This window comes from Odocoileus virginianus, chromosome 12 (assembly GCF_023699985.2).
Source record: "Odocoileus virginianus isolate 20LAN1187 ecotype Illinois chromosome 12, Ovbor_1.2, whole genome shotgun sequence".
Lineage (NCBI taxonomy): Eukaryota > Metazoa > Chordata > Mammalia > Artiodactyla > Cervidae > Odocoileus > Odocoileus virginianus.
In genome coordinates, this window is record NC_069685.1 from 3,900,709 (window position 1) to 3,925,774 (window position 25,066).

At 44.2% G+C, this 25,066-nt stretch overlaps 1 protein-coding gene across 1 annotated transcript in view; it reads right to left on the reverse strand.

Annotated features, from left to right (window-relative positions):
* TMEM131L (transmembrane 131 like) overlaps window positions 1-25,066 on the reverse strand; it is a 174,238-nt gene that overhangs the window by 67,073 nt on the left and 82,099 nt on the right. The window contains 4 exon segments of the mRNA XM_070474735.1: window positions 14,604-14,714; window positions 15,544-15,660; window positions 16,705-16,828; window positions 20,964-21,032. Of these exon segments, the coding sequence (XP_070330836.1) occupies window positions 14,604-14,714; window positions 15,544-15,660; window positions 16,705-16,828; window positions 20,964-21,032 (421 nt within the window).

Genomic DNA, 25,066 nt, shown 5'->3' on the forward strand with positions numbered 1-25,066 from the left:
TCAGAGAGGTTAGAGAAACATTCTCATTTTCCTATCAGGACAAGAGGAACTAAAACAAAACAACAAAAAAAGGAAGGCAGACTGATGAAGCAGGAGGAAGAGAGGGCTGCCCTTTGGAGAAGGCTGACACCTTTGGGAATAACCAGACAAAGGTAGAAAAGGAGATCATGCTGCCTGGTTCAGTGGACAGAGCCAGAGACAGCCTGGAGTCGAACTCAAGTGAAGGAGCTGTATCTTTGTGCTTGCTTGAGTTTAAAAAAAAACACCAAAACTCTCCTACTGAAGGAAGACAAGCAAGATCTTGGAGGACTGGAATTGTTCCTTCAAAAGGCAACAGGATTCAGTTCTAGGAGAAATGGGGAAACACACTTCTGAAGCCAGGTATAGAACCTGCAGTGAGACAGCTGAGGACCTAGCTGCATCTCTAAAGATGGAGACAGCTCCGCCAAGGACGACACAAACCGGGAAGGCAGTGAGGCAGGGAGACGGGAGGAAGATGCCCTGAGGGAACACGTTTCCAAAGTTCATGGAATCAGGGCTCAGTCTGAGAAGGCACAGCATCGAGGAGACCCATTCAAGGGGAACCAGGGAGAACCAGGCAGACTGACCCCAGCCCTGTATTCTATATTGGTCTACTGGGAGGGCACTCCAACATACGAGCACCCAGTGCAGGGAAGAGAAGCAAATTTAGCACACCCAGAACCCAGCAACTGTATGTCTCTTGCTTTGGGAGAACTCACAAGAAAATATCTAGAGGAACATCTCGACGAAAAACTACTTCTAGATCAAAAAAGAAGGAAAAGTTTAAAGGGGGCTGTGGGGTTGCACCAATGACAGCACACAGCAGGAGCTTACAAGTGCTAGGGGAAAGCAGCTGGTTAGACAGAAGCTCATCCGAGCATCCCTGACAGAGCGGGAACAGGAATAAGCCAGCACAGCCTGAAGGCAAAGAGTGGCAGGCGCACAGCCGGAGGAGGGGGCGCGGGACTGGGCCCAGGTGCTAACCCCCCGCTGGCCCCAGCTCCCAGAATGGCACCCACAGTTCCCCGTCAGGAGTCTGCTGCAAACAAGCTCCACCTGAAACCAGCGGAAGGAAAAGGAAACACCTCCCCAAAGAGCAGATTCCAGGACTCTCTGTGAGAGACGGGGGAAGCCACATCCCGCGTCAGGCGCAGGTCTCAAAGTTCCCCCGACCCCCCACTCCATCTCGAAGCAGAGCAGGGGCACCGCTCTGCAGGGCAATGCCTGCAACACGGGCTCCCTGCAGACGGGACAGGACAGACGCACGGCCACCGCAAGCCTCCAACGCTGAGCGCAGACCCAGGCCTCCCGGAGTCACTTCCTGAAAAAGGAGGCGGCAGGCGCAGGTGGCTCCTCCCCCAGTTCACCTGTGGACAGGCAACCTCTGCCCGTGGGGCTCAAGGGCACACGTCTCGGGACGTCCCTGGTGCTCCAGTGGTGAGGACGTCACCTTTTAATGCAGGGGGTTCGGGCTCAATCCCTGGTCAGAGTTTTTTGCCTCATGGCCAAAAAAAACAAAACATGAAAAAGACAGAAGCAATATTGTAACATATTCAATAAAGACTTTATTTAAGAAAAAAAGGCGGGGGGGGGGGGGCAGGTCTTGGGCTCAGAACAACGGGCACAAACTGAAGCTGAAACCAGAGGATGCTCTCTCTCAGCCCCCCACCCCTCTCTTTGGCAAATGACAAAATACTGGGAACAGTTCTGCTCAGAATTCACGCCCTGAGGGCTGGGGGGCATGTTTTCCAAATTTGGTGGCTGCAAGGTTGATAATGTAATACTCCTACGTGTTAGAATTCTAGATCAAGAGAGACTTGGTGTTGAACTACTGAGACTCCTGAAGCCCCAGGGAACCCACATACCCTAGCGGGAAGGGGTGGGGGCCAGGCTGGGGCTGCTGGAGCTCTCCAACTGCACTCAGGCACGGAGCACCTCTCTAAGACAAAAGACAAAATAAGGAATCAGGGAGGACTCCAAATTCTCTGCATGTTAACTCACAGCCCAACATAATCTGATATGGGACTAGAGCCTCCAACTTTGATGTTGTGCCAGGGACTGAATCTCTGAATTTTAAATTTCTCCCTGAGAGTTTTCATAGTAGGAGAGAGTTGATACACAAAAACTTTTTAAAGTGATAAATGCATTTTAGCTATGTGCCAGAAACTAGGTTCTAAGCTTTTTCCCATGTATTAATTTATTCAACAGCTATAGCACTCCTAAGAGGTAGCACTATTATCTGTATTATAAACTGAGACATAAAAAGGTTAGGTAATCTGGCCAAGATTACTCAGAACCAAGACTTTAATCCAAGTGGGTTTTAGAATTCACTTTATTTACTACATTATACAGCTCTAGGATGGGGCATCTGTACAAGGCTGGAGTTATTTTTTAATTGGAATATCTTAATTCTGTTATTTGATCCTCTTTCAAAGCTCTGGTGAGCTATATTGGATACTCAAAAAGAATCTGGGATGGGAAACATGAGGACATGAACTTTAGGTTCAGGATACAGAGGGGCTTTGGAGCAGATTGCTGATGAATTATCATGATGCATCTGAGAGCTTCCTGGGGCAAACTCAAGTGTGCACCCCAGTGGTCCACAAGGAACAAAAACGAGGGTTGGTAAATCGACGGGAGAAGGAAGAGGCTCAGAAAGGAAGGTGTATGGCCACAGGCAGTCAGCTCATCTTCGCGTCGGGGGCGGGGTTAGGGGGAGGCTTAACCACAGGTAAGTCTAGAGTGTCAAAGGTACAAAACCGAGGAGCCAATGGAATAAGGAAGTTAAACGGGAATACTCGTGCCCCTCTGCCCCAGCCTGCCTGCCCCTCAAGGCAGAGGCAGTCACCTACTGGTGGGTCAGACAATGAGCCTGTGCTGCAGGCAGGCTGGCAGGCTGGGGACTCTCGGAAGAGCTGGTTTCTTTCCTCCTCCTCTCTACACCCTGGGGAAGGGTGCTAGTCCTGGATTCAAACATCCCTTCCACAGGAGGAAATGCAGACGGCCAAAAGGCATGTGAACAGATCACTGCTAATCATCACGGGAAGGCAAATCAAAACCACAATGAGGTATCACCTCACACCTGTCAGAATGGCTATCCTCAAAAAGACCACAGATAACAAGGGCTGATGAGGATGCAGAGAAGAGGGGACCCTTGTACACTCCAGGTGGGAGTGTAAATTGGTGCAGCCACTATGGAAAACCAGGGCTTCCCTGCTGGTTCAGATGGAAAAAAAAAAAAACCCACCTGCAATGCGGGAGACCTGGGTTCAATCCCTGGGTTGGGAAGATCCCCTGAAGGAAGGTATGGAAACCACTCCAGTATTCTAGCCTAGAGAATCTCCATGGACAAAAAAGCCTTGTAGGCTACAGTCCCTGGGGTTGCAAAGAGTCAGACACAACTGAGTGACTGTCACATACAACATAGAAAACAGTCAGGAGGTTTCCCAAAGAACTAAAAACAGAATTACCATATGATCCAGCAATTCCACACCTGGGTATATATCTAAAAATACAAAAACACTAATTTAAAAAGATACATGCATCCCAATGTTCCTAGCAGCATTATTTACGACTGTCAAGATATGGAAGCAACGACAGATAAATGGATAAAGACAGAGTATACATATATGATGGACTACTACTCAGCCATGAAAAAGAATGAAATTTTGCCATTTGCAACAACATGGATGGAGATTATTGTGTTAAGTGAAGTAAGTCAGAGAAATACAGTATGGTATCGCTTACATGTAGAATCTAAAAACTACAACAAAGTAGTGAGTCAGACAAAAAAGCAGCAGACTCACAGACATAAAGAACAAACCAGGTTACTGGTGGGGAGCGGGAAGGAGGGTGGGTAAGACAGAGGCAGGAGATTGAGAGACAGGAACCATTCTGTCATATAAACTAGGCCACAAGGATACACTGCACAGCACAGTGAATATGGCACTGTTTTATAACTATAAATGAAGTATAACCTTTAAAATGGTGAATCACTATATTTCGCATACACTTGTAACTTACATAATACTACACATCAACCTTTCCTCAACTTTTAAAAAAGTCCCTTCCAGTGGGCCACACCAAGGTCTACCCTTGGGGACAGGGAGTTAGCAACTCTGGCTCTCTTATGTCAGCTGACTCAGGAGAATGCGGCTTATCAGTAATATAAAGAAGGCGTTTTAGTGTTCCAGCTTCCGATTCTTATCCACCAGTCAGAACTCGAGGGAGAAAGTGCTATTTATTGGACATGTTCAAACCTTCTAACAAATGCTTCTAGAATATTTGAACATAGTTAATGCTGTCAGGACAACAAAAAAGATTCATTACCTCCCTGGTAACTCATTTCTGAAGTCTGCCTGCCACGGCAGGGACACAGGCTCAATCCCTGGTCCGGGAAGATCCTGCACGCCTCAGGGCAACTAAGCCCGCGCCGGCAACTGCTGAGCCAGGCCCTAGAGGACTCGCTCCGCAACAAGGGAAGCGGCCCCACGAGCGGCCCACTGGCCACGACTTGAGAGCAGCAGCGAAGACCCAGCACAGCCGCAGGGAGTCAGCTAACCAAGAAGAAAAGACTCCTCTCGTAGTTTTGTCAACAGCTGAAACCGTACTTTCTTGCCTTTTAAGGTGATTTATTCAGTTCTTAGGGAGGCCTGGCATTCAATCCTCAAGCATTTATTTACTACAAAGCTACGTGATGAGGCTCTGTGCCAGGTGATAAGAAAAAAAAGTACTGATTAGAACACGACTGTTGCTCCTAAGGTGCTTATAATCTTAGCGAAGGAAAACACACACACACACACACACACAAAAAAACTTCCTGCATATTATTCTTGCTATGATAGGGGTCTCTCAGGTTTTTCAGTAAGGAGCTAGTCAACTCTCCCAGCAGGCAAGAAAGGGACTAAGCAAATGCTGAGTTAATAGAGGGACCAGGAAACTTTTCTAGAACGGTGTTGTGCACTGCCGAGAGAACAGACTTCAGAGCTGCATGGGGCTGCTGGGTGGGGCTGGGGGGAGAACTCCCCGGGGTCGGGCTGGGGGGAGAACTCCCCAGGGTCGGGCTGACACCACACCCGCACCCCTGGGAATCTTCCTGGGCTCCACAGGGATCCCTCCTGGCTGCTACTCGCCAACGCTCTTATCTCTTCCCAAACTCCCATCCCACTGAATCATTTTCACTGGAGGCTCCAATGAAAAAAAAATTCTTTTTCTAACAAAGCAATTTCTTTGCTTTAAAAGCTGTATTCTCAGGTAGGTAGGTAACGGCATATATTTTCCTAACATACACTAATAACTCTCCAGAGGTGGACAGCCTAATGTTCTTATTAAAAAAAAAAGAAGATAACTTTTATCAGGCAAATTAGTGTCATTAAAAACATGACTCTAACCAGACTGTTAGGAATTCTTAACTATCGCACCCAGAAAAGCTGTGTATCTCATTTAACTAATTATGTAAGATCTCAGGAAAACACAGCAGCTACTGAGGCCTTCAACCTTTCCCTGTTTTTATTTCCCAGCTCCAGATCCTGGTTCAGACCTTCGCAACTGGTGAGAGAGAAACCCGCCCCTTTCCACTTCTCTGCCAAACTGTGGCTGGAGCCGGTCCTCCCTCCCCCCAGCACAGCTGACAGCTTCCCTTGCGCCCGGCCACACTCACTTGACGGGATCAGCATCTCGGCAAGGCGCAGGACTTGGGGCACCTCCCAACCCCCAGCCTGGGCCCGCGGCCCAGCCCACACCTGTCCCGCTGGGGGGGGGGGGGGGGGGGGGCAGGCACAGAGCCCGGCGGCGGCATGCGCCAGGCTTCAACGGGCAGGAACGCCAGGGCTGAGGTCTATTAGATACCACCCAGAGCATCCAGAAATAATCTCCCCTTTACACAGTCCGGTAACAGGACACCGTGACGGGGGAGGGCGGCTCCCATCACACACACACAGAAAAGCTGAGACGGGAGGTGACAGAACGTGCTTCTTGGTCCCCTGTGCTGAGGCACCCGGGAGACCTGGTGCCTATTTCTAATTTTCCACTTCTCTGGTTTCCTGTGCTTTCTTAAAATTGAGCTGTAATTTCTTATCGTCACGATCTCCCCGTGAGAGAATTCCATACTATGATACCACCTCAGGACACACATATAAAGAAAAAGCACTTTTACTTGGTGGGAACAGTGTCTCATCGGTTTTCCTCTACCTTTAAAGCCTCTCTGTTTCCCATATTGCCTTATAATTCCATCCTTAACAATAAATATTATTTTACAGTGATTCCAATAATAATAATTTAACTCTCTGAGACAAGGTCATTGTTATAGTGAGTGACCTTATAAGCTGGATTCTAAGAGAAGGCTAATTTTAAGTTCTTTTTTGCCCAAATAAATCACTAAAATGGTTCTCAAATCTCAATGGCTTGGATCCAAAACAACACTAAAGAAAAATGTTTTAAAAAAACAGCTTCTTCGGACTTTCCTGGTGGTCCAGTGGTTAAGGCTCTGTGCTTGTACTGCAGGAGGCACAAGTACAATCCTGGGTCCAGGAACCAAGATCCCACATGCCACATGGCACAGCCAAAGAACTAACGAATAAAAATAGAACTTCCTGCTTTTTCGGGAGCCTAACACAACTCTATTTACATGTTACATCCCAGTGTACACTTTATAGTTATAATCACAGAATGCAGTCTAGCTTATATTCTACCATTTGCTTGCAGACTTTCCTACATAGCATCATAACTGTAATTTGGAGCAATGACTTAACATTGTACTATGCTGACACAGTTAAATTTATCAACCCCTTTTCCCACTGTTGAGCCTTTAAGCTGTTTCTACTGTTTTTCCCATTATACAAATGCTGCAAAAATTTTTATCTGCATTTATCTTTCCTGGAACATGAATTACGAAGTCAACGATATGAAAATCATTACCCGGGGAAACATTTAAAGCAAACTGAGCCAGGACTGCCAATTCTAGCTGTGTCCTCAACCTCCACCAAGTAACCTAAACTCCAAGACCATTCTACAATTTCTAAAATAAGAATTTTAATACCACCTGCCCTGGTAGTAAATCTGTAGAAGGTCATCTGGTTCATGTGGCGAAAAGGTGAACGTACACAAATCTTAGATATTATGTCGAGGTGATGTGCTATTTGGGGCTCTTAACTCGGGTGCCCACTGACCTATCTACCTATTAAAAACTCCAGGGGCTGCCCTTAATGTACTAACCACTGAGCTGATGCTGAGATTATAAAAACGAAGAAGGGACAGGCCTGGGCCCAGAGAGCCTCATGGTAAAGCAGGGGAAGGAGGCAGCCCAGGACACTCAGTGTTGAAGCAGGCTTGAACCATGTGCCGAGGGACCAGCGCAGACGTTAGCCCGGGGATCTGACAAGGAAGGGATAGTGGAACTGGGCCTCAAAGGATGGAAACAGCAGGAGAACTGGAGTCAGAATGAGAAAAAAGCTTGTGAATGGGGAGACTGACTGGAGAAAGGGATGACAAGGGCTGCAGGCGTGAGCAGTTTGTGAGGCCAAAGCTGAGAAGAGCAGGGTGGTATCTCTGAGGATGGAGAAGACGCTGGACCTGGGGGATGAAGGGCCTCGGGTGCCAAGTCAGGATGCTTGTGCTGGGTCCTGCAAAACAACGGGGACCCAGCAGGGCAGTGACCGGGGAGAAGAGCTCTGTTTACGGGGACATCACCAGCCCATGTGGCAGGGGCACTGGAGGCAGGAAAGCTGGACCGGGGCATGATCCAGGTACCAAACGTGGACAAGATGCAACAGAAGTGGAGCGACCTGGGAATCTCACTGAAACCCACTGTCACAGTGACATCGTGTCCACTAGGAATGCTCACCCGATAGAGGTCAAAACAAATAAAAGAGAAGGACCAAAGGAAAAGGCAACTGAACCCCCCGTGTCGGCCGACTCTCTTCCCCCAGAGCAGACACGCGTGTGCAGCAGAGCAGCCGCAATGTACATCCTCCTGGCCCCAGAGCTCGGCCACCGCTAGAGAACTCCCGGCCAGCGCCAACTTAGATAGAAGACCCATCACACAAACACTCCTGGCTTCAGCATTAGAGAGTGAGCCATTCAATCCAGTTTGACTGAGCAGGAAAAATGCAAAAGTCAGATACGAATGGACGCACACACAAACGGCCAGAATGAGCTCAATACTACAAAAAAAATTAGATAACCTAACAATTTTTCATGGGCACCCTAGTTTATTCCACAGGATGAACAGATTTTTTTGATATTTCAGAAAACAAACTGAGATCTTAAACTCAGGCTTTATATTATGAGGGCAGAACCAATTATAATCTATATGACATTATAAATATTCATACTATTTTCCCCCCATTCATAGAAATAAGATCATCAGTTCAGTCGTTCAGTTGTGTCCGACTGTTTGCCACTCCAAGGACTGCAGCACGCCAGGTTTCCCATCCATCACCAACTCCTGGAGCTTGATCAAACTCATGTCCCTTGAGCCGGTGATGCCATCCAACCATCTCATCCTCTGACATCCCCTTATCCTCCTGCCCTCAATCTTTCCCAGCATCAGGGTCTTTTCAAATGAGTCAGTTCTTTGCATCAGGTGGCCAAAGTACTGGAGTTTCAGCTTCAGAATCAGTCCTTCCAATGAATATTCAGGACTGATTTCCTGTAGGATGGACTGGTTGGATCTCCTTGCAGTCCAAGGGATTTTCATCCAAGGGAGCCTTCTCCAACACCACAGTTCAAAAGCATCAATTCTTTGGTGCTCAGCTTCCTTTATGGTCCTACTCTCACATCCATACATGACTACTGGAAAAACTATAGCTTTGACTAGACAGATCTTCGTCGGCAAAGTAATGTCTCTGCTTTTTAATATGCTGTCTAGGTTGGTCTAGCTTTTCTTCCAAGGAACAAACGTCTTTTAATTTCATGGCTGCAGTCACCATGTGCAGTGATTTTGGAGTCCAAGAAAATAAAGTCTATCACTGTTTCCCCATTTATTTGCCATGAAGTGATGGGACCAGACCACCTTACATGCCTCCTGAGAAAATCTGTATTCAGCTCAAGATATAACAGTTAGAACTAGGCATGGAACAACAGACTAGCTCCAAATTGGGACAGAAGTACGTCAAGGCTGTGTACTGTCACCCTGCTTATTTAACATATTCAGAGTACATCACGCAAAATGTGAGCTGAATGAAGCACAAGCTGAAATCGAGATTGCTGAGAAAAATATCAATAACCTTAGATATGCAGATGACACCACCCTTATGGCAGAAAGCGAAGAGGAACTAAACAGTCTCTTGATGAAAGAGTGAAAAAGTTGGCTTACAATTCAACATTCAAATAAGATCATATGGACATATTTTATTTCACCATTTTCCCTAAATGCATGCTCTTTTAAAAATGGAGGGCAGAATATCAAACAAAACCCTCTTCAGGGTACTTAATTATACTCAGTGAACTGAGGTTGGGCTCTGTCTTGGGGTTTTACAAATGCTCATTTAACAATCCAGCAAGATACAGCGGGCTCAGTGGGGAGCTCACAGGCCTGCAAAGGAGGGGATCAGCTTCTGCTTTCACAGACGTAGTTAAGTTTTCCTCCAGTTTGTATTCCTAAAATAAATCCTTTTTTTTTATTTTTTTATTTTTAATTTCCCTGGCTGTACAGTGTATAAGAATCCACCTGGGGACACGAGTTTGATCCCTGATCTGGGAAGATTCCACACGCCTTGGGGCGACTAAGCCTGCTCACCACAACTGCTGGGCCCGGGTGCTGAGACTCCTGAAGCCCATGCACGTAGCGGCCACGCTCCCCAACGAAGAGGCCACCAAAACGAGACGCCCGCGTGCCGGAACAGAGAGGTCCCCTCCTCACTGCACCTAGAGAAAGCCTGAGAGCGGCAGCAAAGACCCGGCCTGTAAGGCATAGTTCCGGCGAGGCAGAAAAGGAAAGACGACCTCAACAGAGAAGTAGGTTACCTTTATTCAGGCAAGGAGGGGCGACAGTCGGCCTAACGACCAGGCTGAGCGCTGAGAGGGATCAGGGAGGCTTCATACTTATAGGGAGGTTTGTGGAAGCGATAAGGGAAACGTCAATCAGGCGGGATATTTTGAGTGTTCTTTTGTTGAGATGACACTTGTATTTGGGCAGGGGGTGATAAGTCTTCTGGGCGGGTGGAGGGGGTGGTAGGTTTCCGGACAGGGGGTGATAAGCCCCAGATAGATGCAACCGGCCTTGAGCATCAGGGTGGAACTAAAGTTACGCTTTGTTTTCTCCGAAGTTAGATGATTCAGCGAGGGGCCTGAGACTGCTGTTCTCTTTCCTAGGCCCAAAGACTCCTTCACAGCCCAGACGGAAAGTAATCTGTTAATTTTAAAAATCAAGTAAATCCGAGATTTTTAAAATTGCATGATTTAAACTTGATTTTGTAATAGCTGACTACATCTTATCTTGGGAGCTAAGACCAAGCACCGCCTGTCCCTCTAATTGAGGCCGCGTGTGGTAGGCTGCAGGGAAAAGTGAGCTGGCGTGTTCTGACTGCGTGGAACTTCTAGCTGCTACCTTAGGAAGCAAGTTCAAGTGTGAGCAGAGACCCTATCTGAAAGATCCAGGACATATTCATTTCTGCCCAAACCTTGCTCTTTAGCTTCTTTCCACCACATACGCCTTCCCACTCCATCCTGAAGAAGACTCAGTTGTGAGCAATCCCTCCCACACATCCTACCCCTGTGCGCGAAATGACTTCCCCAACTCGGCACCCACCCCAGATGATGGTTTCTGGACAAGAACAGGGGACAGAAAGAACATCAAAATAAAGACACTCCTTTCTGAGAAAGGACAGCTGGCAACCTCACATCCATTTAAAACAATACAAACACATTTTATGTCTGTGGTTCAAATGCAAAAATATTGTAATCAGGACTTTTTCTGAGGAATGCCATGATTATTTAAGTCTAAATTTTGTAGGCTCTCTTGTTTCCAGGTGTAGTAAACCTTGAAAAAAGACTTTAAAATTTCTTTTTCTGCATCACCATGAAAATGAAAGAAATTTAGTAACTGATTTTTAAGAGAATTTTTTTTTATATGTAGATCTCTGAATACTGGGCTCTAACAAAAGATCAGCCAAAAAAACTGAGCTTTATCTACAAACTCTTGAAATGTGTTCTGCAGTGTCACATCAGAAGAGCAGGGTCACTGTGCTGTGTTCACTTGCTCTAACATTTCCTGGAAAATTCGAGAATATCTAACAACTGTTTGCTGACCAATGGAGGAGGCTCAGAAAGTGACTTGACTAAACTCACAGATCCCAGTACAGATGAAAAGGAAGGAGAGACTCTACTGCTGGGAATGGAGTCGAAGCTGACAGATTCAAGGACAAGCCGAGACAACCCAGTGGAGGGAGAACTGTCTGTTCACCAGAGGTACTGGGACCACTGGAAACGCACGTGAAAAGAATGAACTCGGAACCCAAGCTCACGTTCCACGCTAAAATGAAGTCAAAACAGGCCACAGACCCCACTGGAAGAGACGAACTTTAAACTCTTAGAAGAAAACATACGAGTAAATCTTCAAAACCTTGGGCCTCGCTAGATATGACACTAAAAGTATATATGATCAAATAAAAAATAAGTAAACTGAGTTCATAAAAATTAAAAATAAAAAGACAACTTACAGAATGGAAGAAAATATTTACAAATCATGTCCTGATGAAAGTCCAATATCTAGAATATATAAAGAACACTTACATCTCAACAATAAAGACAAAAACCCCCAAAAATGGGCAAAGGATTTGAATATACATTTCTCCAAAGAAGATACACACATTACCAAAAAGCACATGAAAAGATGCTCAACATCATTAGTCATTAAGGAAATGCAAATAAAAACCACATGAGATATCACTTCACGCCCACTAGGATGGCCATAAAAAACACAAAAGAAAAACCAGTAAAAAAAAAACAAGCCTTGGCAAAGCTGCAGAGAAACTGAAGTCCTCATATACTGTGGTAACATTATAAAACAACGGAGCCACTTTGAAAACAGTCTGATGATTCCTCAAAGTGTCATACACAGAATCATCCCGAGCCAGCAAAGGTTTACCCCTCCACACATACCCAGAAAAATAGAAGGCATGCGTCCACACAAACTTGTCTGTGAATGTTCACTCAAACATTCTTCATAATAGCCAGAATAACGAAAATGAATTAAATGTCCACCAACTGATAAATGTTTAAACAAACTGTGGTGCATGTCTATACAATAGTGCAGTATTTGGCAATAAAAAGGAAGGGAAGATTGATGACATGAATGAAACTTGAAAACATTTTGCTAAATCAACGAAGCCAGTCACAAAAGACCACACAATTCATTTACACGAAACGTCCAATACAGACACATCTATAGAGACAGAAAGCACAGTAGTGGCTGCCAGGGACTAAGGCAGTGAAAACGCTCTAAAATTAGGCTGTGAGATGGGGTGATGGTTGCACAGTTCCGTGAGGAACTGGGGAGGCACTTTGAGTGACCGAATTTTGTGGGATGTGAATTATATCTTAATAAGAGCTATTAAATATAAACGAAAATGCAAAGAAGGGGAAAAAAAGAAAAGTTTCATTCCAGCCAGAGCAGCAATAAACCAAGGAGGGCCCCCACTGTGCTGGCCTCAGGGCAGGGGGCCGCAGCCACCGCGCCTGTGCTTGCGGGGGGCCTGCAGGGCCTTCCCGGCCCCTCGGACAGCAGGCCCAGGCTGGGCCGCGGAGAGGCCGCGAGGGCCCGTCTTCTCGGGGCTTCAGCTGCACAGAGGGAAGGAGACACGGTACGGGATCGGCTCATGGGATAGGAGTCCTCAGGGGAAAGAGCGCAGCTGTCCTGAAGTCTGACCAAGGTCCGGACCAGAACGGGAGAGGCAGCAGGGTCCCTGGAGCGCTCAGTGAGAAAGGGTGGCGCGCAGGCGGCGGGAGCGGCCGTGAGGGCAGGGGCGCCGAGGCCCACGCGGGCCGCGGAGGCGCGCGGCCTCCAGACACAGCCCGAGCCGCTCGGGAAGGGGCTGCTGTGATGCCAAGATGACGAAGGCCCGCATGTGGGGAAGGGCAGAGGCCGTCAAAGCAGGGCAGAGCGGATGACAGGCAAGCTCTCATCCAACCAAGGCCTCTCTCCGAGGCCCCTAACTCCAGGTATCCTTAAATCAGCTCCATTAACTGAGGAAATCTGAACACCCGCCTTGCTTTTAGTTCTTTTATCACCACTAACACGGCACCAGGCATTCAGAGCTCTCACTAGCAGTCAGCAGAGAAACCTGACCCATACAGCTCCCTCATCTCCGGCCACCGAAGGACGAAGGACGTCCCAAGATAAGGCTGAAAGTGCTCATAGGAAAAGCCTTCGCTGTCAGCACAGGCAAACTGAACTTTCTCCAGGCTTTCCAAGCCCTCACAGGATGCAGGTCAGATCAGCGCAGTCTCTGGCCTAAAACCTTTCAGTATAGTCCACTGGTTTTAGGACTTAAAGCAAATCCAAATTTGCAAATTAAATCTTCCTTACAATGCTGAGGAAGGGCTATTTCATTTTATAAAAAATGAAAATAGGAGTAACATTTTAAATTCCTAAGAATAACATTTTTGGTGGCAAAGTGCCCAGACATTACATTACAGGTAAATTAATTTTTCTTGTCTCCCCACTGGAATGAGAGCTCCACTGAGACAGAAGTGCCAGACCAATACCTGGCCAAGAGCAGAGGCTCGGTGAGGCAGATGGTGAAGGAAAGCCTGGATACCACGACCTACAGAAGTCTAAGCACTGGGTTTTATTTACTCACTGAACTAGTAGTAGTAGTAAGCAGTAGTAGCAGTAAGGAAGTAGTAGTAAGTAGTATAAAAGTAGTAACATATATTCATAATATGTTGAGTCAAGAGCTTTTGGAATGTCAACAGTTGTCCACACAAGGAAATATAAATAATCAAAGGGAAAAATGGACAACCCTATAAGCTGTTCATGAAATGTACATTAAAAGAATTTTAAGGTACTATTACATACACCTACTAAGACATGGAAAACCTTTCTTTCTGGTGAGCCACACCCAGGCAGGACTGGAGGCAGGTGGGGCGGGAAGATACTTGGCAGGAATGCCATCAGTGGTGACCAGGGAGGGTCTGGCTTCCTGAAAAGCACTCTGGCAAGATTAACAAGCTATACAGAACAGTGCAGTCTTTAACTACAGAATCCTTTTTACAAAATACACCCCAGCAAAATAGGTAGTCCGAAAGAAAAACATAGAAAGCTGTAAAATACGTACACCATCTAATGACAATAATGGAAAACTGGAAACATGCAGTGACCAACAGGACTATGCAAACTATGAAACAGCACCATGAACCACACAGCCGTCACCAAGAAGTGTACGGACTCCTGTGACACTCTACACACACACACACGTTATTTCCGTATGTACCAGGGTTTTCCCCAAAAGCAGAGCACGTTAAAACTCCCAATTCTGACTATGTGAAAAGAGCTGTTGGTCCTCTCCATCAGACACCAAAATGTAGCGGCTACAAAGCTGAGTGTTCACCAGCATTCAAAATAAACTTACTACTAAAATCACCTGTGTTTGCGAAAGCTGAACGCTCTGGACCTGTGGAAGCAGAAAGTAAGCATTTGGAAGCTGCTCTGCAGACCCTTTTGCAGAGACTCTGCGAGTACCAATTCCAGATACCTGCAGAAAAAGAAAAAAAAAACCAACAACTGAGTTTCGAAACACATTTGACACAACACTGAAATACTTTTCCAAAGGAAATCTGTGTTCATCAACTTGGCCTTCAAGACTATTTATCCAGTTATTATACTCATCTCTGTCTACTTAAAAAACTGCAACAAAAGTTGCTGTATTTAAGCTGAGTGTTTCTCACTGTAGCAAATCTTTACAGAAATAGCTTTTCTGATAAGGGACAACAGTTGAATGGAATTCAGGTAGACTTAGCCACAAAAATGCTAGATCTTGGCACTTAAATGAAAGATGTCACAGACACCACTCAAGATAAAGATTTCTGACTGTTTTTGTGAACAAAAACAAAAAGACTCCTGTCCCTTGCCCCCCCCCGCCACAGCTTTGCTAAAACAGGGAGCCCCTGAGGACTGGCCTCCAAGCCCACAACCAGAAATAGTCCGAAGCCCAGGAGAGGAGGGGGCAAGCGTCTCAGAAGCGCTCACAGCCCCCAGCTCTGGACTGCTTGAGGTGGAGGTCGTGAGCTTTGAAACCCCACTATATTTTACAGTAGAAAACTGTACAGCGCATTTCTCTGTTTTGTTCCAATACCCTTTCGAGATCCAAGGTGTGTTCCAGTCCTGCACTCTGCAGGAAAGACAGGTACCCATGAGCAGTGCAAAGAGGCAGGCTGGTGAGCTGAACATCAACTAAGCAGCCTTATGTTTGAATGACACAAACCAGGTGGCATCATTTCCAAAAGGCTTTTTTTCCTTTAATATCCAAACACCTTCATTAAATCAGCAGCCAAATTATATGACCAAAAGAAAAGGCTACTTACATGATAAGAGAGGACTCCATGTGAGGAGGTATTAATAAATAAAGAACTTTCAATGCTTCCTTCTTCAGTGGGTAAGAAAATAATTCTGAAGGAAGTCTTCCCCATTGCTGGAATTACCTGAAAGAAAGGCACTTCATTAGCCACTTGGAATGGCCCTTCTTTGACAAATTATCTTTCACAGATTTTTTTATTTTTTTACAATTCTAGATATTGGCATATTCTTGCACCCTTGATTTATACATATCATGGATCCCTGAGAATATCCAAACAGATCAACACCCAAGAATCTAAAAGAAAATATCAAAAACACCGTGGACTTAGGGCAAGACCGCTCTCAGCCCGGCTGGAGTCACGGGCCCCACATCTTCCCTCTCCTCTTCCTCATCCTTGTCTTCAAGGGCCAGTATCTACACGGTTCCACCTCTACTTAAGTAACAGAATCACCAGTGTACAAACATGCCGCTGCTTAATAAAAGCCAGGGACAGCGTTCATCTGGACAGACTGCCCAGATCTGGACAGATCCGTTCATCTGGACAGATACCAGGCTCCCCCTTACACCACTTCCTGAGTCCCAGTATTGATTTTAAGAAACGGGTATCACATAAACATAGTAAGGAAAATAAGTAAACTCTACTATTAACCTGGATTTTTATTAAAAATTAAAGGTAAAGTGAATTACTAAAATTAAAACTATTAGAAGACTAGGGTTTGGAGCTCTGCGTTGATGCAAATAAGCTTCACAAGGAACCACTCACCCTCTCTTAGTCCTATACTAAGGAAACAGTCTAGTAGGCTGGCCAGGTTAAAAGATCACCACTATAAACTTGACTAGTTACTACAAGCTTCAGCATTTGTAGTCATCATGAGACAAGCAATATTAAGTTTCTTTAACTATGAAAAAGTCATATTGAATACACACACATTACCAGCTAGTTTCAACTCTTTAAACTTCTCTTTCCACGTCAGTATCAACAGCCACAAAGTTATGAATCTGAACAACTGAAAAAATAAATGCTAAAGCAAACACACAGAAGGAAAGAGCTTGGGTAGCAGAAAACGGAGAGACAGGCAGCAGAAAGTAAAAAAACTGCAGGCCAAAGAAAGCAAGAAAAGCTGGCAGCCCGCCACAGCTTAGCTTCCAAGAGCTGGTCCATGCTCACCCTGCAGTGAACAGGAGGCACATGGAAATGTCTCGCGGCTGTAAACACGGAATTCACTACAACCTCACTTTCCCTGCTTGGGTTGTAAGCGTAGAGAATCTTTGCTGCAGGCTGTCCCAGAAACCTAGGTGGGGAAAGAGAAGAAAATGCAAGGGTTAGAAACAAAATATCCATCCATTCATCCACCCATCAATACATATACACAATCCAACACAGAAAGCTGTTAATCTTCATTACAAAGTTAAAAACAGTCCTATTGCTAATAGAATAATCCTACTGTTAATTCTATCCACAAAGAGTCCAAAAAACTTTTTTAATTCTTTCTTTTGTAAGACATTTATGCCAACCCATAGCAGCACCCCACTGATTTTTGTATTAGAAGAATTCAACCCTTCTAGGCCATTATTAAATAGGCTTCCCAGGTGGCGCTAGTGGTAAAAACACCTGCCTTCTAATGCAGGAGACATAAGAGACTGGGGTTCGATCCCTGGGAAGTTCCCCTAGAGGAGGGCACACCAACCCACTCCAGTATTCTTGCTTGGAAAATCCCACAGACAGAGAAGCCTGGTGGGCTACAGTCCAGAGTTGCAAAGAGCCAGACACGACTGAAGCGACTTAGCATGCACAGGCTGTTAAATGCTTGCAAAAAACACCTAGAGGGAACTAGGTACCTGTCTGACATGGGTCTCTAATTTGAATGAAAATATATTTAGAAAAGAAACTGTACTCATAGAAAAATCCAATTTTCTTAGGGTTCATTTACTGAGTAATAAATTTAAATAGACTTTTGGGGGGAATGGATTTTAACTAGCAAAGAGGCTTTATTAAGTCTTATAAAAGGAAACTTAATCATTAAACACCATTCTTCTGAGAAAAATGAAAACTCTGCACCACTTTTAGCTTTGGCTCTTATCCATTTAAATCATGAGTCTTTCAAAAAACTCTAATGAAAGCTTTGGCTCCTCCATCCAAAATATGCACACAAAAATTTTATATATACTTTCCATGACCCTCACAGTAAGAGTTTCTGTTCTTCAGCAAACACCCTAATCAGGAGACCCTGGGGCCAAATCTTTTCAGCAAGGATCTCTGTCTAGAAGGCGGTCTCTCACAAAGAACTGCAAGAGGAAAGGGACTGGTTTCTGGCCTACCTACCTGGAGCTACCTGCAAGATTTCCTGGAATCATTTACTCTGATCCCTACCACCCAATACCAAATTCATCTAGTTAAGCGTTGTGATAAATAGACAGCCAGTAAAAACTTCACTGAAGTCATCTCTCTAGTTTTAACACCCTCAGTGGCAGAGACCCAAATAGACAGTTCTCATCAGTATGGCCCAGAAATAAAACTACATTTCTAAATTCAGCATAAGATCATCTACATTATACTTGTGTTTCTCTGATTTTGTTCCAATTTCTCTGACATTAAAAATGTGTGCTTTAGGAAAAACTAAATGCACACTCTTTCTCTTACAAACAATGGGGTTTCCAAAATACTGTATTTGCCATCAATTCCTTGAAGTTTTTCTTTCAACTTTTCCTCCTACTTTTCATCACAAGTCTTAACTGAAGGCTTAATATGTTCAATATGTATTTTAAAAGTCCTTAACAACCAGTAACAAATAAAATACATATCAGTGTGATTAAAACTTTGATTTCTTTAGAGTGTTCTTAAATAATACAACTAAAAATTTTCTGTACTATCATATATAGCAGGTCACCTCAGAAAGCCCTAGGTCAGGAGCACTGGGCTCTTATCTGCCTTTTTCTTCAATTAAATTAAATAAAAACTTCCATGATTTTAGGTTTTTCAGTGAATAATATGAATCAATCAGCAAAGTTACTAATATTTATCTCATTCACATTGTTGCAATACAAGATTTTTAGTTTCAAAAGATACAAATGTCTCCCGGAGCAACACAAAACTGCCATGTTGCGGAGTCCAGTAGCTATGTCCCCCAGAAACCTCAACAGACCTAACAGAAAATGCTGGCCAAAACCTAGTTACCACTGTGCTATTTTTATCCTATTTTTTTTAAACTCTATTTTTAAAAGTGTCATGAGGATAAGAATTTCCTTCACAAGTGACAACTGGAAGATACTCTATTAATTTAATACTACAACAGAATGATTAAAATTTCTTATGAATGATTAGCACTTTTAATCTCAGGATCAGAAGAATATTAACCCTTAAAATAAACCCTAAGAAGCAGGCAGAGGGTACCAAAATAACATGATCCTCATTCTGTATCCTAGAGAGAAACCAGAGCTGTGAGAAGGGATGAGGTTTGCTCAAGGTCAACGTCAAAATAAACAATAGCAAAACTTGACCTAGTATAGAGAAGAAATGAGGAGAATGTGCTGGTTAAAGTGTGTCTAACGCCTATAAATTAGGCCATTTGTTAGAAGTAAGATAAAACCTGACTAATTTTTTAAATGCTCTGATTTGGGCTGTATTTTGTTATCACTGAATGATTGTTTTAAACTTTAGCAAAAAATAAGGTTCCCATAACCACATCCTAGATCTTAGTTATGAGAAAAATAGCATAGCACATACTGGCTTAGAAATCAAGATTTACTGCCACTTCTAGTGAAATAACCAATAACCTTGGGGAAAAATGCATTATTTCTCAGCACAAACATAAGAGTCTATAGTACATGCTCAAATATAGAGATATTTGGAAATAATTCTCTCTCTTTCTGATAACACCTATCTCCACTATCCTTCCAGGATTGATATAAGACTCAACTCACAAGAGAGAAGATTGTATTTTAGAACTGTAAACTACTACATAAACAAAACTGAATCATCCAAAGGTGATTCAAGTCTAAAACTTAGTAACCTTTTCAAGTCAAAAACTTTAAACATTTCTTTTCAACATGACTTAACAGCTATCAGAACCGGAAACTGATGTGCAGAGCTAAGGAACATATGCAGACAACGCATACACCCGTGCATGGGCACTGGCGGCAGGACTTTTATATTGACAGAGTAACTATACTTATCGGCAGCCAGTGTCCCGTGAACTGGAATTGCTATCACAGTCTAACTGTATTTACTACTATCCCTCTTACGGTATCTACCAATCTATAATATATAAGTAGGTCCTGCATTAAGAGTTCTCTTAACCATACTTTTGACAGAAGCAAAATAATCTCTTGGAAATTGAAACTGATGAGGTTTTATTATAAAATCTCATTCTTTACTTAAGAGTAAAAATTTAAGAATTCAAAAACAAAAAAGCAGATGCCTAGAATTTTGTAAAATCAGCAAGTTCCTTTTGCACTTTTATCACGTCTTCCTTTTAAACGCTCTCCTTAAAAAGTTCAGCAATGTACTTCTAAATTTAAAATTCATTATTCTTCACTGCAGCTCTGATCTTTTGACGATCAGAAGGAAATGGAAGAAGGAAACCAGATGAATAAAGGACACACCAGGAGAGCGCCACTAACTCGCCCCAGATGCTCTCCCAGCACCATGGTTACTTCACTCACATAACTTTTTTTTGCAACTCAAAAAAGTTCTTCATAAAGCTGATGTTGCAGGATGCTACAACAAGCAGAGTTTTTAATCCTGAAACACTCTTTTACTTCCACCTTGAAACTCTACATGAAATTGAATCTATCCAGTACAGCAAAATTCTACATCCAGTGAGTATAACACTTCACATCTTAAACTTCACTACAACCAACATGAGTCCTAACGTTCCCTCCTGAGAACAACTTCATCCTTCTCTTAATTTCTGAGTTCCCAAATCAGTCCCTCAACTGACACTCAAATCACCCCCTTCATCTCATGGTTCTCAACAATAGGCACTGTAAGGAATTACAGATTCCACTCTGTCTTCCCCACCTGTCCCCAAACCCCAATCACAATAACTGATGCATGTACAATTTTGAATCCCAAAGCACAAGGAGCAGTAAAAACAAGTAAATAAGTGAATCTAATTTTAAAAATTCAGAAACCATTGATATATATAGTTTTTCATTAAAAAATAACCTGCTTTGTTTCAGAAAAACAAGGATGTAATACCACAGACTTAAATTATAAGACACATTTATTAAAAACTAAAGAAAGGACTAAAACAACTCTTATACTCTCCTTTTCACAAGAAAGTTCCTTTCAACAAGTTCTAAGAACAGTATCTCTTGATATTATCTATTTAAAATATATTCAGTATCACACATACATTAAAAATATCCTGAAAGTAAGTAGTGTTAGTAATAAATTGCTAAAAATTATAAGGAGAAAATACTTACTGAACTCCAAAATCTAGAACTGATGGCTGAAAATGTAAGCCTTTTCCACTAAATAGCTTGTCTGAGAAACTAAAAAGAAAAGAAAACACAGATTAACTTTTGTTTGTTGTATGCTTTTGTTGAATGCCAAGTTAAGAGGCTATATACTTAGGCTGATAACTCTCATGAGATATTAATTTTACCCCCTAAAACATGAGTTTGAGCTAGATCTTAAAAGGTAAAATGTTAATAGCTAAATTATTTGAAGTCTAATATAATTCTATAGCTGCAAAAGTTTAAGTTGCCAACGTGTGTCTGACTCTCTTGCTACCCCATGGACTGTAGCCCACCAGGCTCCTCTGTCCGTGGGATTCTCCAGGCAGGAATACTGGAGTGGGTTGCCATTTCCTTCTCCAGGGGGTCTTCCCGATCAACCAGAGTCTCCTGCTGCACTGGCAGGTGGATTCTACTGATAACTACTGAGCCACCAGGGAAGCCCAAGATGCTCTTAGATGATGGTTAATACACAGCTTTTATAAGCATTCAGATAAAAATGCAGATAGATTTAATTTTGAATGGGCTTCATTTCTCGATGAATTCAGGAAACATATCCATTTTCACAAGCTCCAAATCAAGAAAAAACACAGGGGTGGGAATTGAGGGTAGGGGGCTGGAGAGGGAAGGAGCTCTGCCTTCTGCTTTCATCAGATAAGTTATAACAGGAAAAGGACTGGGAGCAAGGGTTGCCCCTTCAGACTGAAACCATCACCAAGGCTGTATCTTTAAGATTAACAAATCAAATAAAATATCACACAGCAGGTCATATTTTGAGCAGTTGTTAATCATTATTATGATTTCATTTTCCTTCAGAATCAAAAACCAGAAATTAATATACCCAAAAAGACACATTAAAAATAAGCCATAACAATATATATGAATAAAGACATAAAATATAAAACTACATACAAATATATAACACATATAATATAAAATATGCATGTGTATCAAGAAACTATTAACTGCCATATAACTTTTTAAGTAATATTTTCTTAATCCGTTTTAAATCTAGCAGTGTGTACATGTTAATCCCACACTCCCAATCCGTCCCGGTCCACCACTTCCCCTCTGGCATCCATAACTGTGCTCTAAGGCTGTGACTCTGCTTCTGTTTCGTGAATATTAATAAGTCCATTTGCATCATGTTTTTAAGATTCCCCATATATCACATATTTGTGTTTCTCTGACTTACTTCAGAGTCATACAACATCTTAAAACCCATGTATTCCAAAAATACTCAACTTAGAGAAGCTCCTAAATGCAGCACACATAGCTGTTTTCAAAGAGTCAAGTTCTCCCAAATAACAGTCTTTCCACTGTCCCCTCCCACCAGCAGCCCTGCACCGAGCTCGAGCCAGAGGCTGGAGTGGACATTCGCGTCCCACACCTGCCGGCCCACAGCGCTGCTGTGACCTGCGGCAGGCCCGGCTCCCGCCCGTCCCGAAGGCGCCAGAGCGCAGAGACCAGAGACCCGTCCACACCCTCAGCTCCGGGTGAGCTCTGGCTGCAGCCTCTCTTCCCTCCCCTCTTCTGACTGGCCCTAAGCTTCCCTTCCTCCGGCCTCTCCCCTTAGAGTCCCGTCTCCGTTCTCTTACCTGTGTCTCCTTTGTTCTACATCCGGCATCACCTCTATTAATAATAAAGGTGACACTTCGGTCTCCCCTCTGCCAACTCTTTCCTTGTGTCCATGTCAAGAGGTATGCTATTTACTGGGCACTCTCAAAGCCTAAAAGGCCAGGACTAACTCCATGATTTGCTTGCAAAAACAGGCCACAAACACACCCAGCTGCCTCCAGAAATGTTTTGAAAAGCCACAGGAGGCCAATGGTCATAAAGAGTTGCCAACATCAGATGCACCAGAGTCACCCCCACTATAGACCGAGCTGGCCAGGGCTCAGCATTCCAGCAAGAAAAGAAAACAGCCAACTTCACATGCCAAAAATTACCTTAGAAAAATCAGGCTAATGTAGTAGTAAAAAGTAAAAGAGTCAATGACGGTCTATCTCATGCCTCGTATACTGAAGGTGAATTTATCGTCAGATTTCACACACAGTTTCTGAATGAAGACGAGCTTTGGAGGATTTAAGTAATTCACCCAAGATCACATAGCTACTGAGGAAGAGCCAAAACTCCAGTGCAGATCTGTCTGGCTCAGAAACATGACCCCTGTATGGAGTTCAAGTCTATCCAAGCTCCTGTGACCTACCCAAGGAACCAAGGTAGTCTCGCCTGCCAGGAGAGGAAGAGGCTTTGGAGCCATGACTATCTAGTACTGCATGAACTGGTCACTTAGTGTCCGTAATATGAAAATGACAACAGTGTCTGCCTTATAGTTATCAGGAGGTTAAAATGAAATGATGTCTTTGCGTCATGCCTGGCACATAACGCGATACCTATCAGATCGTGTTACTAAGAGGATGACTCTCACATAACAGAAAAGGCAATGGCAACAGATGGAGAGACCAGTTGAGCTTGGAGCAGAGCAGACCCTGGGATTTAGAAGTCCCAAATGGAGAAGTAATTACCTGTGAATAGAACAAGTGAAACAGAAACCTGGGCTGTCTTATACCATGAGTTTACGAAAGCGCACCATCAGGAAGGTCTTCACACCCAATGAAAATAAGACATTTAAGGGTCAACCTCAAGCAGAAGCGTAGAAACAGCCATAATTTCTCTAACTTCAAAGAAGTCAGAGGTCTTAGAATGCAGAAGTAAAACCATGTCAATATTTCTTCCAAAAGTCACAGAACAGATACATCTTTCTCATTTGGTCAGTTTTAGCTCAACTTACTTTTGCCATCTGGAAACTGGATTAAGTTACACGGAGATGTAACTTACAAGGAGATGGTGGGAAAGGAGAGCCCACTTTGCACCTATAGCAGGAACAAGGCACAGAGCCAAAACAGAACGGACACCGCAAACCGAGGCGGGGTTCTGGTCATGGGCCCCCTTGTCCACCTCCACTGCTTCTGCAGACGTCCACCCCCTGCAAAGAGCCACGCCTTCCCTCCGCTGCAGGACATGTGGACAAGGAATTCCACACATGCTTTTTTGAAAGAATATCTTTGCCTTAGAGTATATGACTTTATCTTCTTTCTCTTTTTAAAAAAACTTTGGCCATCATTTATCTCTGTATATAAAATAAAGAAACACAGTTCAAATAAGTGGCTAGTATGAGAGGGAAAAATTTCCCTGGAAATGAGAAGTGAATGAGAAGGTCCCAGCCAAGAGTTCCTAGGTGACACAAGGCTTGTTCTCGGTCTCCTCCTCAAGGGGGATGGGATGGGTGTGCCAAGATACTTAGAAAAGGGTTTGGATGTAAATTACATCCTAGGAAAATTATATCCAGCTGCCAATATCAGGCACACCCTTTAAAAAATTCAGTCCAGTAACAGGTATAAAAATGAATTAACTCTAAGCAACTGTTCTGGCCATTCACAGATGTTACCTCACCAAGGCTCCCGTCTTGGGAACGAGCATCAGGGCTCAGGGGCTGGTTCCAGTCTAGCAGCCCCCGGGGTTCAGAGCACCCGGCTGCATGGGGTATGAGGCGCAGCCAGCTCAGAGGAGCCTCCCCTCCAGATCATGATGCAGGGGGCCAGGCTCATGTGCCAACAGGCGAAACTCACAGATCAAGCCAGTGCAAAGACAGGGAAGGAGAAACTTCCTGCAAGAGTCATGAAAGGCTTCCGGGCTCAGGCTCCCCGGACAGCTATCCTGGAGGTGCCTCCAGCCAGGCCAACAGCTTCAAGAAGCACCGGTCACTCTGGAGAAGGCCATCTGAGCAGCTGGGGGCTCCAAGCAGGCAGCAGACTGCAGAGACGAAGAGGGGGTGTGAGCAGGGAGGATGGAGCGGGCAGATGGGGGCAGCCCTGAGATGGCTCCTGGACCCCGAGGGTAGGAGAAGCACGTGAGGTCTGCAGGGCAGGGGCCTGTGCTTACCTTCTCCTCCAGGTCTCACTGGTCTCTGGGAAAACTGCCGCGGCCCACAAGCCGGTAGGGGCTGCCATCCTCCCCAACCAGGGAGGAAGGAGCCTCCCGTTCCAGCAGGGATCTGAGAAATGGTG